Consider the following 19,522-nt stretch of genomic DNA (forward strand, 5'->3'; position numbering starts at 1 on the left):
CAACATTGGTAAACACGTTTATTGTCAATGTCAAATAGGTTTATTGCTTATGAAAATGCTATTAATGTGATTAGACCGTGTTACATGTCTACATGCATGTATCAGGATGACGCAAAATCCTTTAAGTCTGAAAATCAACAAACCGCTGTTGATGAATTTTTCTTTCATTTTCACTTAAGACGGTTTTAAAGTTGAGTTGAATTTAAAAATACCTATATTCGTTACATAAAGATGTACACTGGTAATTGTCAAAAACCATCAAATAACACTCGTATCATTAATGAACTCCTTTATTGACTAACAACATTTACAAAGTGCATTTAGGTAACATTTTCTGAACGTGTCTAAGACAAACTCTACCGGGACAACCTGTCTCCTCCTTACCCGCTCACACCATTATGTTGCAAAGATAGGCAAAATCGTTCATGCCTTTAAGCTATAATTCAACTTGGTTAGAAAAAAAAATGTCAAATGTAATCAAGTTAAATAACAATGGTAAATGGCTTGAAAATGGCTTGAACATGTTAAAATGATATACTCTAGCTACAACACATAGCACGTATGTCTTCAATTGCTAACATGATTTATTCACATTTTAAATATGAAGACTGATAAGCAACCAAGTGATGAATATTTACTAAATGAAAAAACTTATCTCCAGCAAACAATGGAGTCCCTAAAGCTTTTCCTAAAATTTGTAGAAAACATGGCGTACAGAAATGGATTCAGAACAGAATTCATGAAAAGTATGATAAAAGACACAGGTGAAAAAATCAACATCACATCGTTCGATAAACTGAATATCATCCAGTAATGGTCTATAACCTTCAAATTATGGGGAAGGACACAAACGGCAAATGACACGACCACTGCTATCAATAGTCGAATCACCTTTCGTCTTTCTCTTGTTACTCTATGCGATTTGAAAACTGAGCGTCGCCGCAAAGCTTGTTGTCTCTTCTGATACGTTGTTCCTTTTGATTTGCTGTCACCAATTCGTCCAAGAAGGTTTAATTCCATCGTTTCTTCAGGACCATCCGATGAAGACCTGAAGGATTGTTTACGATCAACTTCTAGTTTTGGAGACGACTGCCGACAATACGAACGACTATTACGATTACACAAATCGTTCGATGTATGCGGCGACAGAACCCTGGCTACTTTGTAATAAAGAAAACCGATTAGAACTAAAGGCAAAAAGTACCAAACAATTACATTCACCAAACTGAGACACTTTAGATAAAAGGTGCTTCTGGATGATGCGTAGCAGAATTCACTGTCTCCGAAAGAAATGGTGTCGTATAATATGATGTAGGGAATGTTATACAACAGGGCTATCGACCACATGACACATTGAACGATGGCTAATCGTTGATTAGTCAAGGAGTGCTTGGCCCGAAGTGGATGCATTATCACAATGTATCTCTCCATTGCGATCACTGTGAGAATAATGATACTCGCGATGTAGCTGACATTCCAGATGTAATAATAGATCTTGCACATTACCTGAAAGAACACAAAATGGTTCCTATAAATAGAGGTATATTGTGTTGTTGATGGTGTTTGCTGGGCTAAGAAAGGTCTCCTTTTTTAATTTTGTAACAAATAATTCCTAAGCATACCGTATTTCATTTTTGTTACGTGCCGAAAAACAGCACCACTTAAATTTTGTTATTCCCGACATCCCGAACCATACGGCGAGATAGAACTTACAAGATATCGCCGCCTTGGTCTATGTTTATGAGTTTCTATGACCTTTATGCAATTACTTTTAATGCAAACATTACAAAGGGACGAGTCTTTATAGTTTCTTTTTATAAGTAACTCTATTTTGCAAATATTGAAATATCAATATTTGAATCGTTTTCATCCAAAAGCCACTAAAACCATGATGTAATGGTGTGAATACATTCCGTCTATAAATGTAGGCGATTATGGTGTACACTGGCAAGAAAATAGTTCAAAAAGGCGCAATTAAGTCCATGGCGCCGGAAAAAAATTCCATTATTTTTTACGCAAATTGTATTGCTTAATATTTATTTGCCATCAAAAGGTAATGCGACCTGTCACGTCCACATGGCGTGTAAAATTACATTTGTGGCTTTTATCAATATTTCGAATGAAAACGTAGCAGGATATTTAGGGAATATCGTGAACTTGTTCACCTTCACATTGAATAGGCCTTTAGTACTTACTCTGCCGAGAACCCAGTCGTGTTGCAGAAATGTGGACAGGTTTGGCAACACACAGAATATTCCTACCGAGATGTCGGCAATCGCGAGGTTGGCAAGAAATACATTCGTCATGCTGCGTAAGCGAGTGCTTCTTGCGATGGCAAAGAGAACCGCTGCGTTCCCTGAAAGGAGGTAACACGTTGTATAAACATATATTTAAAATATCGCTACAAAACGCATATCTGCAAAGTTTGAAGTAGTTACTCCTTTTAATTGGCACGGGCATTGACGGGATGTTCTTTCACACATCATTATACTTTTATGCTGTTTTTAAAATGGCAAAGGTACCCTCGATTATTAGTCGTTGGAACTGTGTTGCGGGATTCTGGTCCAGAAAGTGTAACACGCCTGTATCTCGTAAATAAACAAATAGCACTCTTGGCAAACATCAAAATATGTAAAGAAATGAGAATGTTTTAAGTTTTGATTAAGATATATATTTATAATCTTGATAATGATGTACCTAACTCCACTGTTAGCATATATAAGTGATTGGCATAATTCAATGGATAGGTATAAAAGAAACGGGCAAAAATAAGCTAAGCAACTATTGCAAAAAAAAAGAAATGATATATCCTGTTAAAACTATTTGAAATTGATGATGCCTCCAAGTCATAGGTCAGCGTAAAGTGTCTTTCATATGCTGTTAAAGTATTGTGATGTTAATATAGTCTCTTATTACTCATACTTTGATTGGCAATACTTTATATTGTTTTGATAGTATACAATTTATAGATTGTTGTATTCATAAGAAAGATCTTCATTTATTTAGTAGTTGGAACAATGCAACAGAGTCGAGATATCATTGAACATGTCAAGTTTTTCGAATATATCGTTTTCATTTTTATAAATCGCAAGTCTGACAAACACTTTACTAAAAATACTTTAAACTTCAAAACATTTACACTGGCCTAGTTACAACTCTTACCAAATGAATGATTAAAGCATATGATATATTTGGTAAAACGCCTGACACGTGTAAAAGTATTTATAAATGAACAAATTATGCTAGGATAAGTATTGCAATTGAATGATTTCTACACAGTTGAAGGTCTCCGTGAGGACATGTTACAGGTAGAGTTACGCTTGAGCCATGACGCCCGTAATGCTTCCCGTAAGAGGGTTTATTGAATACGTTTTAATGTTGAACCATGGAAGGTTATGGGATCAAAATTTGCCAGCCAACAATATTATTGTGAAATACAGCTATAAAAGATTTTTGATCAATAGCTGTTTGTTAATATCCCTCACGTCTAATGTGTACAAAAGAGTAATCTTGTATACAATGTCCATCAACTATTTTTCCTCTATTATTCCATATTTCATATATTTAAGTTTAGACACGTGACATGTTTATATATACCTATATGAATTATGACGATGCAGACATGTAATGGTTGAATAAGCTGTCTGTTCCGTTCTGTTCTTTTCTGATAAAACACAACTGTTATTAAAAACATTTATATAAGCTGATTAAAGAAAAATATAACATAAAATGCAAAAACGTATGCTTTTATACTATTATTTCACTTATTTTTACAAATTTAATTTGTATTGAATAACTTGTTGCATTGTAAGGTGATGTGTCTATTGTTGAGAGTATGTTAGACCTTGAACCATGAGCCCCTAAAGAAGGTCATTTCGAGGCCTACTTGGCAAGTTCCTGTAGTTTCCAATGTATTATTGTACATGTAATTCCCATAATATACTGATCGACGGATATTTCGTAAGCAAAGGAAGATTCTAATATAGAAGCCTCGGTTTGATGGTTCATTGACATCGTCTGTAAACGCCACCAAGCACTTGTTACAAGGCGGTGTTCTACTTTCAGTGATCACAAGATGTTAGTCAGCAATTAACGATTGCTTTGGAGCTATATAGTTTCAGTCAAGATATCATGTATAATTATGCCCATATTGTTTGTGAAAAACTAGCAAAACGAACTCATCAATGACTTAAAAAATAACGATCGCAAAAGTGATTTTCACCGAAGGGGTGATAAACCTTCAAAGTATTTCGGTCGTCGTTCTTGCGGTCTTAGCTACGGGTTAAATGGCCAGTTGAAGTGACCAAAATTCAAAAAGAACATAAATGGATGCTTAGCGTGGTAATTGGCAAACATCAAAAATAGTAAGTACCACTTAGAGGTAAAATAAAATATTTTGTCAAATCGCTAACGTTGGTTTTCTGTCATGTTTTAAGTCGAATGACAGGCCATAGATAGGGTACTTGATCCAAAATTAACTTGGTTGTCTTGGCCGAGCAGAAATCCTTTAAACACTGTTGTTTGTCTCAGGTATTTTTTTTCCAAATTCAAAATCTTCATAACTATTTTCTCGAACAAGTCCCTTTTAATCGACCCGACTTTTTTCTGTTGGTGCCAGTTGTGTTTTAATCTCATAAAGGGACACTTAAAATGTAATTATTAAATAATCATCACAGTAAACTTATTTTTTTTATTACTGAGCACGAATTAAGCGACGTCAAATCCGATATTATGATATGTTCGCATACTATTTGGCGGGATTTTCCGAATATCCACAATTAACCTTTATATTATATTAATATAAAGAAAAGGTGTTTGACTAACAGTTAAATCAAACTGTATTTTACGTTGTGAACACCAAAATATATACTTATTTAGGTATAAATATTTAGCCGTACTTGTACTACTCGTGCCGTATATAATGAGTTTATACAACAATAACTCTCAATAAAAAAATGGAATTGTGCCATTTAAATCGAGTGGTCTAGAAAAGAAGAAAAAATGGAATTGTCTGGTAACTTAATTTATAGAAGATGATCTTTACAGAATTCTAGAGGGAAAATGGGAAAAAGAACTGTAATGGTTCCCATCTGGTTAAAAAATTACATAGGTCCCTAGCTAATCATTTAAATTGAATTCAGTCAGTTGTTACAACTTTTAAATTCACTTATTGGAAACTTGTTTCGAAAATATATGTTTACCGTGATGTACTTATAATTAGATTGTTGTTGTAGACTAACATACGCCTACATACTCACTAGTATTTGGCGCATTCTTATTGTCTGCACGAAAAAATCAGCACGATGCAATTAACCCAGGACAATTCGAGACTAATTTCTTGCAATATACTTGACCATATCTAAAAGTTTATAACATTACTATGCTACTATACTTGTTGCTGCCACTGCTGCTGAAACAACGACAACTACTTTTATAAAGTTGATGATGATAATCAGGGTGACGATAACGATATGGACGATGGCAGCAGTATGTTACAGAATGTTTCATACAATACAAACCTTAAAAGCGGTAATCTCAGCACTTATCGGTAAAAGAAATTGGGTGTTAGGTTTGTTTGTGGTGTTTGTTGTTGTGAATGTGATGTTTGTATGTTTATGTTCATTGACGTTTGGGCCTCCAAAGAGGATTTATTTTTTTTTATTTTTTGACAACTGGGATAGTCCCTGTAGTTTCAATGTAATTTTAAAATCTTTGAACTTAAAATAAAATATAAAAAAATGCCTGACTTATAAGCTATAGAATGACGCTTTGAAATGAAAACGTTTTTATATTAATGGGTTAAACCCTTTTTATATTTACCGGTAATACATAAGTACCGGTTAAGCAGTTGATAGCATAAAAACATATTACACATTAGTGTTTTGTTGTTTGTCAGTAATCATTCTTTTCGTAAGTCCTTTGAGAAAAAAACTGTTCACCAATGTCACAAAGTACACCTGAAGTCAACACTGACCGTTCAAGTTATTCATTTGAATTTCATGGAATACGTCACAAGTGAGTGTCATGAATTCAATACTTTTTATGCAATTGAATTGAAACTTGTCTCAATGTTGTCTTGAAAAATGGGTGAGGTCAGTTCAAAAACAATGTCAGACACAGACACTCAGGTCAGACACTAGGTCACTAGGTGATTTTTAGGTAAGAAAGATCCCGTAACAAATTCAACAGTTTTAAACAAATTGTTATGAAATTTGGCCGGAATACTTGGGTGCGTGTTTTCTCGACCAACTATGAATATGAATCACCTCATGTCAAAAAGTGCGTCAAATCTTAGGAATAAATTACCAGTCATCCAATCTGTTTTGTCAAATTATAATGAAACTTGTTAATTGTCATATTTTATAGAGAATACTATTTTAGTGACGTGGAAGGAGGAAATTAATCTGGCAAGGCGGAGGATATTATCGGTTGAGACGAAGGCCGACATTATAAAATCAATTTTTAGTTCTTATATTATTTTTTGCGGAACTTACTTTAAGAGAATCATTATTTCCTAGAACCAGTCCCAACAACTACACCAACCCTTAACTTGCCGATCTTGTAACTGATGTCAACGATTGAACATCGGCATGGAAAAACTGCTTGACAATTGTTCTCTTATAATCTATTTTGTTGTCGACCTGGTTCTTAAGTAAAAACGCTAAAAGGCGAAGGCAATTTTGAAACAGCTCTTTCGATTGACATTTGCTAATCATAGTTTCATATCATGTTAATCATAATTAAATTGGATTAATTAGATATTAATAACCTTTCATCTTATTATTTATAATCATTGGTTACCGATTATTAGACTAAACAGTTCCCATGAAATTTAGATAAAGGACAATTAACCAATAATTAAAATACTGAGCCAGCCGCTGCACGTTTATGATTGCTCCTGTGCACATAATTAAGTTTAAGTATAATAAAGTATTTGGATTTAGAAGGGTGCGAATGCAAGCCGGTAAAGCCAAAAAAAAACTACGTCGATGCCGTTGGCGTTGGCACACGATTGTGCTATCAATATCAATTTTTAGGCGTGTGATATTGCGGAACAACTGTGAATACACAGACAACTAGTGAATTTACAAACATTTTATGAATACTAATCTGACAGAATTATGAAAAACGTTTTTCTGAGACAAGTTCGATGTCAGATGCTTTTATTTCATCGAAACTTAAATATAGTAGAAGTTATATCTGTTTTTCATTTGGCCAATCTTTGTGTATGCGGATGTCATCTGGAATTATTGTTCACAGAATAAAAAAAAATGATTATGACACAATTCAAACCTAATGCAAATGAATTGTTACTGGTTTTAGTTGCCTTGTTTCTTTGCGACTGCTTCACATTGAATCTTGATTGAAGGGTTTAGATACGGCGAGAAATACACAAGCTCTTACTCTTCATCAAAATGAAAAATGGTCTCTCCTGACTATTCTAATTTGGTTTCGTAGACAGTAGGTCAAGCTTTATCAAGAGCACTTAGAATCGAATCTTATAGTTCTAACCTTCGTGCCCACACTCTATATCAATTCATTTGTTCCTTCAACAATGTCAACGTGAAATAATCGCCCAGTTGTAGCACTTATCATTGAAACTGTTTCTGGATTTCAAGATGTAATGAAAAAGGATAATCCAAAACCAAACAATTATGGATTACCTGTCTATTAATATGTTTTATTATCGATTTCAGGTCATTCACACTCGCTTACGGAACGAATGCATTTCATTGAACCATCAGCTTTTCGTTAGAAATATTGGTCCCTCATCCCTCTGCTCTGTGGAAATCAGACGACAGCGTATCAGACTCGTCTCATCTGTCAACATAATCTGCTCATGGGAGACTTATGCTCAATAATGTGATAACTTGGACTGACGTAACACTTTGCAGTTTACCATTCGGTGATACTACTCAGAAGAGCAAAATAAGAAATTGTTCGATTCAGTTAATAACTTTATTCAAATGCCAAAACGATTTGGGCTCAGTGGAAGATTTGACACTGGAAGTATTCCATTCAACCAACCACCCTACCCTTTTTCTACCTCTTTATTCCTTTTTAACTTTCTTATTCTCTTCCCGAATAGAATCAACGACTTTTGAATTCGATATATGAGAGTGAACTATGATTACTTAAACAATGTAAAATACACAAAATTGCGTCTATCTTGAACTACTTTATTGTCACTGCAAGTCGCTTGTAAATAATTTCCTTTAAAAAATAATGATTTAAGTAAATATCATAATGGAAATATTATAATGTTCAATAAATTAAAATCATATTTTACAGTAAACTATAATGACACAACTTTAATGATGTCAACAAATGAATGTCAATCTCCTGTATCATCTGAATTGCCAGCTGTACAAATATCCGTCACTTTCTATGTACTTTTAATTAGGTTTGGAGAAGAAGTTATTAAGATTAGTTTATTTTTCGTTCAGATTTTTTTCTAATAAATATATCGTTGTGAGTCTACATAGCATCACGTGTGTTTAAATTCAAGTAACTGACGTGTTGTACATTATGTGCTTCTTCGTTTATGCCCCAAATTTCTCGAACATTATTAAATTCCATCTAGCAATCTTCAATATTTATAAACGTATACCTTTATAATTATATTTTACGTATTCATCATGACTGATAACATTATGAATATAACTCTATAGAGACATATTTGTTTTAAAATCTCGGACTAATACCGTCATTTATTCAATTGTTTCTGGAAATAACTAAAATAACCAATTATATCCTGTAATATAAATACAAATCTAAAAACAAGTTACATTTTGCGTATAAGATTAGCTGACCACGTTATGTGTATTTACAGTCAGATGCTAGACACAAAGACGGACTATTTTTTACTTTTAGTATGTACTTGAAATATATTCAATAATGCACATGATAATAGCATCTAGAATTTATATAGCATATAAGCACTGTGTTGTTTGTGGAGTTGTTCCATGTTTCTTGCTTGTGATTTTTTATGTCTTTGATGTTTACCTTGTGCCACAAAACGCAGTTTATGTTTAAACTTTTTGCTTCTAGGCTTGATTATGTAGTGTTTCATATAACTTATGGCATTCCCTTCATATTAAAGTTTTATCTCCACAATTCCTAGCTAATAACTCATTTCAGTAAAGCCATTTGAAGAAAAAGCAGGTTTGTTTCAATTTTATCATTATATATTATTGCTTCATGTTGATCAATTGTTTGCTGAAAAAATCAGTCCCATTTAGAGATTATATCTTGCGTTGTTTGAATGGCAGGGTAAATAGAAAGCGAAATTAGTACCTTCGGCTCAACTGATAAATCCCTGGTACTATCCTCGTGTTTTCTATATATTACGAAATCGATCCAACTTAAATCTAAATGTTTTAGATAGAATGGAAGGAGGGAAATCTACATTCGGACTTAATGTATAGAAGATGACATTTACAGATCTCAAGGGACTGACAATGCAAAGAGCCGTAAATATCATGTCAGCTTCAGCCTTACATAGGTCTTTAGAGTAAAGTTGAAGTGTGATTAAAACTTTTTGTATTATGTAATTAATTTCCCGAAAAAGTTGTGTTTGTCATGTAATATACATATGGCAGAGCATGCTATTCCTGCTAAAATTACACTAACGTATCAAGTGTGTTTAATTGTTTTGTCGACCGTTTAAAGCCGTTGGCATATATTTTTTGTCGACATACATACGTATAAGTTCAGCTTATATTCCTCAAGAGTATTGTCTAAGTAAATTTGTTATTTCTTGGAATATCTCAATAAGATAACACAGTGTTATTGATAATCGAGCTTCTAAAATTACTTTACTCTGTCTATCAAAATAATTGTATTTGCGCAGTTTTTGAAGTACAGATTATGCATCTGGCGTAGTTGACTTAAGAAAATAAGACCAAATACCAACTCAAGTTTAATTATTTAAATATTAAAATTATCTTGCTGAAAAACCGAGGGGAATAAACATTTATACATAGTGAAAACCTTCAACAAACAAATATTCAAAACTTCCTTAGCCAATATCGGTTTTCATTTAAAAAAACCCTCATCACTAGCTAAAACTTGCGAGGGAAGAGCAATATTGAATATCCTAGTATATATCAGTAACTGATATGAAACTAGCTAACTGGAATACAACTCATTTACATAATTATTCTTGTGTTAAGACAGGCAGTTATCGGCTACAGTTTTGAGCCATTAAAGATAACTTGTCGCTTTCAAAGCTTTTATAACATGTGTGCGTAATGTCTTCAGCAAATAAAGAAACAAATGTCCAATGAACACTAGACCCTGTTCAACAATATCTTAAAATGCAAAATAGTTTAATATATATATTCCAATGAATTACCAGGGGTGTTACTAAGGCAAACAGGGTAGATGTCGTGTGGTTCGTGGTACAGACAAGATGGAACATGTCTTACTGAAAACAATGTTTTCATGACACAATTTTTTCATACCGATACTAACAATTGCCTTACAAGAGAGATTATATAGATCCACAACATGAACTGTTATACAGATCAGAAGATCATAACAAGCCAATAATTTCATTAGTTTTTTTCGGTACAATCGTCTAGTTTTTATCGAGAACCTATCAAATAACTTGTAATGAATTCTCATCTGTTGATAACAAACAGATAGAATTTAAAAACATGAGAACAAAATAGGATAAAATTATTCTATAAAAGTATATGAAATCATACAAAATACAGCGTGCCCTAAAACAAGATCTGATTGAGTTTCGATATAGGTATATCTTTAGTTAACAGGCAGGTTTTTGAAAATTTTGAATCACTTTTTTCCACGCTTCCCTAGTTTGCGGATGACCTCTGACCCGTCCCATTTGTCACCGAAGTCTTCTGTGTTGTAAATGTTCTGATGTAATTTTTATGAAGTTAAACAAGAAGCATGTGTTTTACAATGAATGTTGATTTTGCTAACCCTAGCTAATCGTACATTATATATTTTTATACCATGTATATAATTAATAAGGAAATATTCTGGAATACTCTGAGCGCAACTTCTTTAAGAAATTTAAGTACAACCTTTTTATATATTGTATAATGGCAAACTTTTCTCATTGGTCAAGTTTTACCACTGCTACAAAATGTCTAAAATCATTTATTTAGTTATTGTATTTATTTTGGGCGGATTACATTTCAACATTTAAAAGTAATAATGTATTTAAAGGGAGCTCATCTAGTGTTGTTCATAACGTGAACAATAAAAACACAGGATCAACAGTGAAGATATTTTGTAGACTTTGGACTTTGGATTTTATTTTCAATCAATGTAGTTGAACTTAAGCATCCCATTTATATTGAAATATTTTTGTATATATCTGTTCGTAAATACATGTTGTTATTGTTTAAAGATACACTATTTCTCCCAAAAACGATTTACCATTACTAATACAATTTTTTTTGATATACCAAAAAAGGATGAATATGTATCGAAAACAATGGTTCTTAATGATAGATACTGAGTTTAACTTTAAAGAAAGGCGAAGAAAACACGGTATTTCTACCTTATGAGCTGATAGTAGATCGCAGTAGATCTCTTAGCATTCACCAATCATTTAATACGGTTACAGTCTTGTTATAAGTAATTCATATTTTCCATAAATACATTATTTAGTAAGTAGTTAAAGATTGATCACTATAATTGTTTTACATGTGTATGTATTTATTTTTAATAAAAGTGCCACTTTAAGATGTGTTGCTGGATCTGTTTCTCTGTTGCGTTTGGTGGTCGTAACAGTACCTAACAATATGTTGAACTGTCATGTGTTGCTATTCTTGGAATAATTAACAGGCACATGAAACAATCACAATGTTACCATGCGAGTGAGGTCAAAATCGACAACATGCTTTCGAATCTAATTTACAATATCTGTGAGACTAACTTGATATAGCCATTTGTCTTAATTGTAAAACAAATAAACCTATGTGATAATAATAATTCAAATATCATATAGCAATTTTCTAAAAATACTTGAATAAATAGAGCATTGATAGATGATAAAATACTTGACGTAATGATACCTGATCGCTCGTCGATGTGAAAGTCCTCGTTTTATTGAAAATGGATATTTCAACCAACCTCCTTAGACAATTTGTGATTTCACGTCACGTTTTCTATTTGTATTTTTAACTGCCATATTGTCTCTCATTACCTGATAATGACTGATTATTTGTCATGTCGTCTGCGCACATAACATATTATTTTTTTTTGTTTGTTTTGTTAGGGACGGGTTTTCCTGCGTGGAAATATAGCTTCTCTTTTTCAGGCAATCGTGTTTCTTTGCACTGTATAATTATTACAATTTATCAATGGTTAACAAAAATATCATTCATAGACATTCATGAGAGAGGTGTAGCCTAGTATTATATGTATGATATTTTGAGGTAAATTATACTTATAAGTCACAATATTTTGTGAAGATTTTGATTGTCTTAAATGTATGGAATGATGATATCATTATAATATACAATATTGATATATGTTAATAATATCCACAGACGTTGGATATATACCCGCATGTTGAATGCACATCATCATTGAACACAACGTATCCTTCCAACGTTAAAATGATCAATGTTGCTTCGCAACGATCTAGCCGATAAAGTATAAAATATACGAAGAGATTTAATTGTTTTTAATATATTAGTGATTATTTTCTAAATACACCAACCATTTAAAAGGTTTAAGGCTTTGGCGTAAAAGGATGCACAAATTTAATGTGCCACTAAGATTGTACAGTCACTTCCCAAGTAATACGAACAGTTCGAGAGCGATGTTCAAAAACAATGATTAAAATTGTTGATATATAGGTTCCAAGAGTAAATTTTCCCATGCTTTTTTGGAAATATGTTGGCACATCACTATTTTTTCTAAAATAACGACGTATTAAACCTAGAAATAACCATTTTATCTTGCGAATATTGTCACCTCTAACTGACGAACTTTTAACATTTTCAAAATAATAACATGTAACTAAATGCTGTAGACAATTTTGATGTTGATTCAATACATGCATGGTCATTTTTCAGAGCATGGCATATCATTGATCTGCTATATTCGTATTCAAAATCAATACAAACACATTAAAACAAACTTTGAGTGATAATCTTTTAACTCCTTATTTAATAATGCATTTATGGAAAATATTAATTTCTGACAACGAGATTGTAACCGTGTATTTAATAACTGAAAACGCAAAAATATTAAATGATTGGTGAGTTCTAAAAGATTTATTGTAATCTACTATCGTGTGATAAGGTATAAATACCGTGTTTTCAGCATGTTTCTTTCAAATTTATATTGGTATCCTTCATAAAACCATTGTTGTCGACATTTATTCATACTTTTTGGTTTATTAAAACAATTGTAGTAAATGTGGTAAATCTCATTTGTGAGTAAGAGTGCATCTCTAAACTTTTCGCCGATTGTTCACAAGCATTTAGACGACAGCGACTTGCATACGTATAATTCTATTTGAACATTATAAGCAGGACTAGCATTTCTTGCAATATTTTATTATGCAAACTTAGATAACATAATTAACTAATCTTGCGTATAAAATTGATTTACATCAAGTATTTGTGTAGAGTTTGACTCAAAAATTAACCATCTCGACATAAAAATGGTTTAAAACCTTATACGCCAATAAAGTTTAAAAAGTAGCTTACTTAGAATTATGTTTAATAACATTGATGCCGTAAACTAATGCCATGCATCATTAACGTTGTAATTACGCAAATTAGTTTACTTAATTACGAAAAGCAATGCACAATGAACATGATTTAAGGAAACCAACCCATATTAAAAAACAATTTTCACTTTCAGTTCACTTGCATAATTCTCAATCAGTATAACAATAAGGGTTATACAACTGAAACGAGTGACCCATTGTTTCTGTGTTATCCATGACTTGTGTACTTATAAAATACAATTCAACGATCATGTCGATAACAGCTTGTCATAGACAAGGATTACAATACAATGCCGTCCAGGAACAGAAATTATACACACGCACTATGAAACTACTGGTGTAGTTTTTGACATGCCAAAACGTCAGATGGCGCTGTTGTTTTGATTTAATAACCGCTCAGAAATGTCACAAACAGAGGTTAATATGTATATTTCATTGTACTCCCAGACGTGTTACTTGGAAAATTGGAGTAGATGGCGTGCTGTTCGTGATATGTCTAACGACAAAATAATGATATATTTTCCCGATAATGTTTTTCTCAACACATCCCATTACCGCTCTCCTATAAACTTAGCCTGTATCAATTGATTAGCAATTTTTAGATAAAACATCTTAAGATTATATGGTACTGATAGCCAGTAAGACTTCATTTGCAGCAAGAACATATATTTGACATTTAAGTTCAACAAGTGAAATATGTCATAAATTTACATATGAAAAATAGATGATTAGGAGAACAGAATAATAAAAATTGTTATTTCCAGCCTTTATGACATCACTCCTTTATGCATATAGAAATGTAATTAATCCAGTTTTACATGATTTTTTTATATCTAAAGTTAAATCATTTCGTTTTACATTATTTTAGCTCTTCTTACAATACCGACACAACAATAGACCGCATTTTATTTAAATGTTGATAATAATTCTACAAGTCTGGCAAGTCCGTCTTAAGCAAATCACAACACGTAACAATCAAATGTTGTGAAACCAAAGCAAAATATTGAGTAATAAGTCAAAAATGTTTTGAAACCCAAGCAAAACAATGAGTAAAAGACGATTTTCATAATTTTATAAATATGTATTTGAAAAACAGAAACAAATCCAGTGGAACTTTCCACTAGGAAAAGAACCTTACTTGCTGAGTTTACTTGTCGAAATAAACCAGGAAACAATCACATCCCGGAACAACGCTATCGCTTAAAGAGGCTCTACTTCCTTTCGACAACTTTTTAAAGTCTTATTAACGCTTCAAGTATGTTTTTGTTGTTGAAAGAAACTTTTTTTGCGCAAATTACTATCATCATTAAATTAGAATTAAAATTCCAGCGAATTGTGTCGAACATTTTTTTTTTTGAAACACCTGTAATTTTGTATGACCGCATACAAGTTCTAACAAAAGGTCATGTACTTTTAATATCACTTAAATAAAACAAAGCTAGTTGTACATTTAATATTTGAATTTCAGTTATGTTTTTTTAAGAAAAAAACAACAAGAAATTTGTAGAATTTAAAAGCAAGTTCGTCGGAATTTTAACTATGAACTTATGGAATATCTCTCTGACCTTAGGTCTTTTGGTAAAAGTTTAGTATTTATTTAGTTTCTCAATTACGGTATCATTTCTAAAAGCTTTTATTTCATCAATATATTCTTTAAGGATTGCAGTTCATTTTGTGATATTATTCTGAAAGTGTTGATGGTTTGAAACTCATTTACTGTGTTCAGCATGTGGACTTCATTATGTGAATATTGAAGAAATGGATCAGTGAATAATTTCTGTATACGTTTTGACTTTGGACATTGTTTTTATATAAATCTAGGTCTAAACATTAATTATATGAAAACAGTTTTGAAAACTGTTAGTAAATATAATGTTTCTAAGTGCATATTCAGCATACACAATACTATCATACAAGTGTATAGACACAATTTATTCAACTTTCATTTCAATAACTGTGTCACTGGGTTGAAGCAAATTAAATTTATATCTTTCATCTTAAGACAATTTTTATTTCTCGTCACATTGTCTATTTTTAATTTTAATTGACATCTTATCGCTCATTACCAGACAAAAACTTAATTTCTTTTTAGCCGTCTAACCAAAGAAATATTTTGCGGATTGTGGTTCGGAAATATTGGTTTTCTTTAAGGCAATGCTTTTGGTTCGCATGTAATTATCATTCAATTTGTTAATTTACTTAATCAAAAAATCATTCCTATGAGAAAGTGAATCCTAGCCTTGCTTTCATCATTTTTTTTTCATAAAACAGTAACTAGATATTATAGATAAGCGCAATAAAGTGTTTTAAGATGTTCAATCTGGTGTCTTTATAAATAAAATTCGATCTTTGTTTTGAGTAGGACTAATCGGCTCCTCGAATGCCCAGAGAAAGGCGCGAATCTTGGCAAATTTTCATAATATGACCCACAACCTAACCTTTCTACCGGCGCCACACAAACCGCAACGTTTTCGTTTGGCGGCCTATTAAAACGGCTGAACAACGACCACTATATAGTTGTTCCTATAGCAGACCATGTTCCTAAGTAACCAGGATTAGAGATAAACATTATTGAACAATCATCATAGTCGGAATTGACTAATGAAATTTGGTTTTTATAGTTGCAAATCATATAAGCTATAATTAAATTTGAAAATTGTGATGATTATCTTTACATCCAATAATTTAATAATCATAAGTCACCAATAATCTGACAAACCAGTCCCAAGGACAATTTTGGTCATACATGCATTTAACTATTAAAAAATAAAGAAGTACACAGTAAACTTTTTCACAGCATTCACATACAAATATAATATAGAAGAAAACACCGCGTAATAAGCTCTTACATGCCCTCCAAATTAGAACGTTACATAATTGTTGTGTCAATACTATGATATATTATCATCGGCTCTGTCCTCGTCTGGTACATTAGCGTCCTACATATCGAATAGCGAAGAACCATGTTATTTCTCGCTCACTTTTCGCAAAGCAAAACTATCCGCGTTTATTTGCATACTTAGCATAGCTGATCGATTAGATTTTGTTTGTTTTCTTCTAATCTTGAAGGTACATTTATTTTCATTTTTTTTATTATTTGCTCACACAATATTTCGTCTTTTGACTTCTGTTTATCTGCGTGCATACGCGTACGTGTAATGCTTTACCATAATACTTTTATCACAGTTTATCTATTATATAACTTCTGATTATTTATTTCCGAAGATTGGATTTTAAGACAACTATTGTCAACACCAGGCGGATGCCTTATGAATTAATATAAAACTGTAATATACCACAGGCGGTTGGGCTGTTGAACGACAAGTGTCCACCTCAATAGAAATCACTGCATGCAATTATATTTAATGGCCAGCACTGCAAATGATGTTTCTGGCGTATTGGAACTAGGTTCATGAGTTTTCACTCTCAGCATCAACGGTACATCAGCATTTGTATAATCCGTGCCACTTAGTTCGAGGACTTCTACGATATCTGAAGAAATGTTAGCTTACGTCATTTTAATACATTTCCTTATCATGTACTTCTTATTTGCAAGAAAAAGGAACTTTGAAAAGTTCATTTGCATTTGTCTTATCAAACCTAAAACATATAGCAACAGGAGTGCAATAAAATAAAAAATAAACATTTATGGAAAAAAATATCATCAGTTCAAGTTTACATTTGCTTATTTCTTTAGTATTAGACTTTAATAGTGTTATTACCAAAGGCAACGTCTTAAATTATCTCATCGTACACAAATCGCAATTGGAATCTTTTTAATGTTTTAAACAGGTCAATGCTGTTTTTGCGTACGGTAAAACATTAAATTACTTTATACATACGGACCACTTACAACCTAGGCTATTTAGTAAGAAAGCGTCAAGTACCGCCTTACATCGCTTATTCACAATGCCCCTGTTATTAGATAACTTACAACCTCAATTGAGTATTTATCTCATAACACACTGTCAACTATTCATAGGCTATTCAGTAAGAACGTGTCAAGTACCGCCGTACATCGTTAATTCGCAACGCTCATCATTTGATGACTTACAACCAAAATTGATGTGGTCAGTGACTCTTCAATAGCCTGACTTCAATTACGTCACCTATTATCCCTAGGTTTCCGGAGCGTTCGGCAAATTTTAACATTCAAAGCTTAGTATATTACTCTATCATACTAGAGAAGAAATTTATAAATCATTGACATCGTACCAGTACGATAATTGCATCAAACCCGATAACAATTTATACGTACATTATCTTACGCAATAGTATTCGCGAATGACTATTTTCAATAACAATAAAGTGATTGTAACTACAAAACCTATACCCACAGCAACACCACTACAATAACCTACCACAACAACAAAAAACACAAACTACAGCAACAACTTCATCATAAACATAAACTACCTCTAACTAACTACTAACTACAGCAACACATTCACTATTGATTTCAGCCACACCTACATTACTCATTACAGGAAGAACTACACTTTTTACTACAACAACTATATCAATACTCATCACACCAAGAACTATACTTCCCATTACATCAAGAACAACACTGTTTTTACTACAACAACAATTTCACCACTCATTGCAGCAAGAATTACACCTTTTTCCACAACTACAATTTCAATTTTCTTTGCAACAAGAACTACACTTCTCATTTCAGCAAGAATTATCCTACTCATTACATTAACGTTTACACTAGCCTTACAATACTTATATGTATTATTTGACTACAACTGCTGCTACTACTACTACTATTACTTTTATATATCCTTTATTTCCACGTTCCATTATCATATTGAACAAATAGATGTATGTATGTTTAGAAATATTGAATCATATATACAATTTACATATAGAAATGCAAGGTTTGAAATGATGAGAAATTCAATCTGTCATGTGTAATAACAACATATTGGCAAATATAAACGAGAACAAAGATCATTCTTGGTGTCTGTCACCAGAGGTTGTCTTCATATGTATATTACCTTTAAGATTTTGGCACTTAATCGAAAACGAAACTTAAGTTACACAATAATTAAAGACAGCATTTTACTGTATATTGACAAAAGGCAGCCTAAAAATCTACTACATGTTTATGATAGGGCTTAATACCTGATTCTGTATATATCTGCATTATTTCGTGTATGAAGTAAATGCAACTCTGTAAAAAAAAATGATGGTCAAATAGCCAGGCGAAACAAGATAATACAGTGACGTTGTAAAATGCGGTAGTTTGCATAATATCTATGGGTTCAATAAAAGCAAGTCTTTTAAGGCGCAAAATTCACTTCACATAGAATATGTAATATAATATCATTTGTGTTAAACTGACATAGCTGACATGTGACAGTTCTGTATTTTCTTATTTTAGGGCATATGCACCGCTTACTGCACACTCTCTTTCGGTTTTTGTATTCGCGGTGAGCCTTAAGGTGCAGACGGATTTTTAGTACTTTCATGATGCGGTCGAAATCTGGATCATTTTGGGTCCAAGCAGTCCACCAAGTTTCGTTATGACTAAGAATTGCTCGGTCTGTTATGAGTTTCCATGCATTCTTATTTGGTATATCAGACGTTGAAAGATACATTTTTTATTAGCCTGTATTTAGATCAAACGAAAGAGAATGTCCGGTATAAAATCCATCTAATTTTTAAATTCTTGGCAGCAAATAAATGATGGCGGTAACTAAATATTATTTGTGTATGCAGTTTACTGAACACAGTTATTGATAGAATGCTGTCCACTTCACTTTCCATTGTTTGCTAGGCAAGCATCCT

The 19,522-nt window shown here is 32.4% G+C and overlaps 1 protein-coding gene across 1 annotated transcript in view; it reads right to left on the minus strand.

Annotated features, from left to right (window-relative positions):
- Positions 1–291: 291 nt before the first annotated feature.
- The window catches only part of LOC128213076 (trissin receptor-like), an 86,718-nt gene continuing 67,487 nt past the window's right edge, over positions 292–19,522 (minus strand). Inside the window, exons 2-3 of the mRNA XM_052918592.1 lie at positions 2,196–2,356; positions 292–1,506 (exon numbers count right to left, since the gene is read on the minus strand). Of these exons, the coding sequence (XP_052774552.1) occupies positions 652–1,506; positions 2,196–2,306 (966 nt within the window). The 5' untranslated portion in view covers positions 2,307–2,356 and the 3' untranslated portion in view covers positions 292–651. The remainder of the gene's footprint in view (positions 1,507–2,195; positions 2,357–19,522) is intronic.

This window comes from Mya arenaria, chromosome 13 (assembly GCF_026914265.1).
Source record: "Mya arenaria isolate MELC-2E11 chromosome 13, ASM2691426v1".
NCBI lineage: Eukaryota > Metazoa > Mollusca > Bivalvia > Myida > Myidae > Mya > Mya arenaria.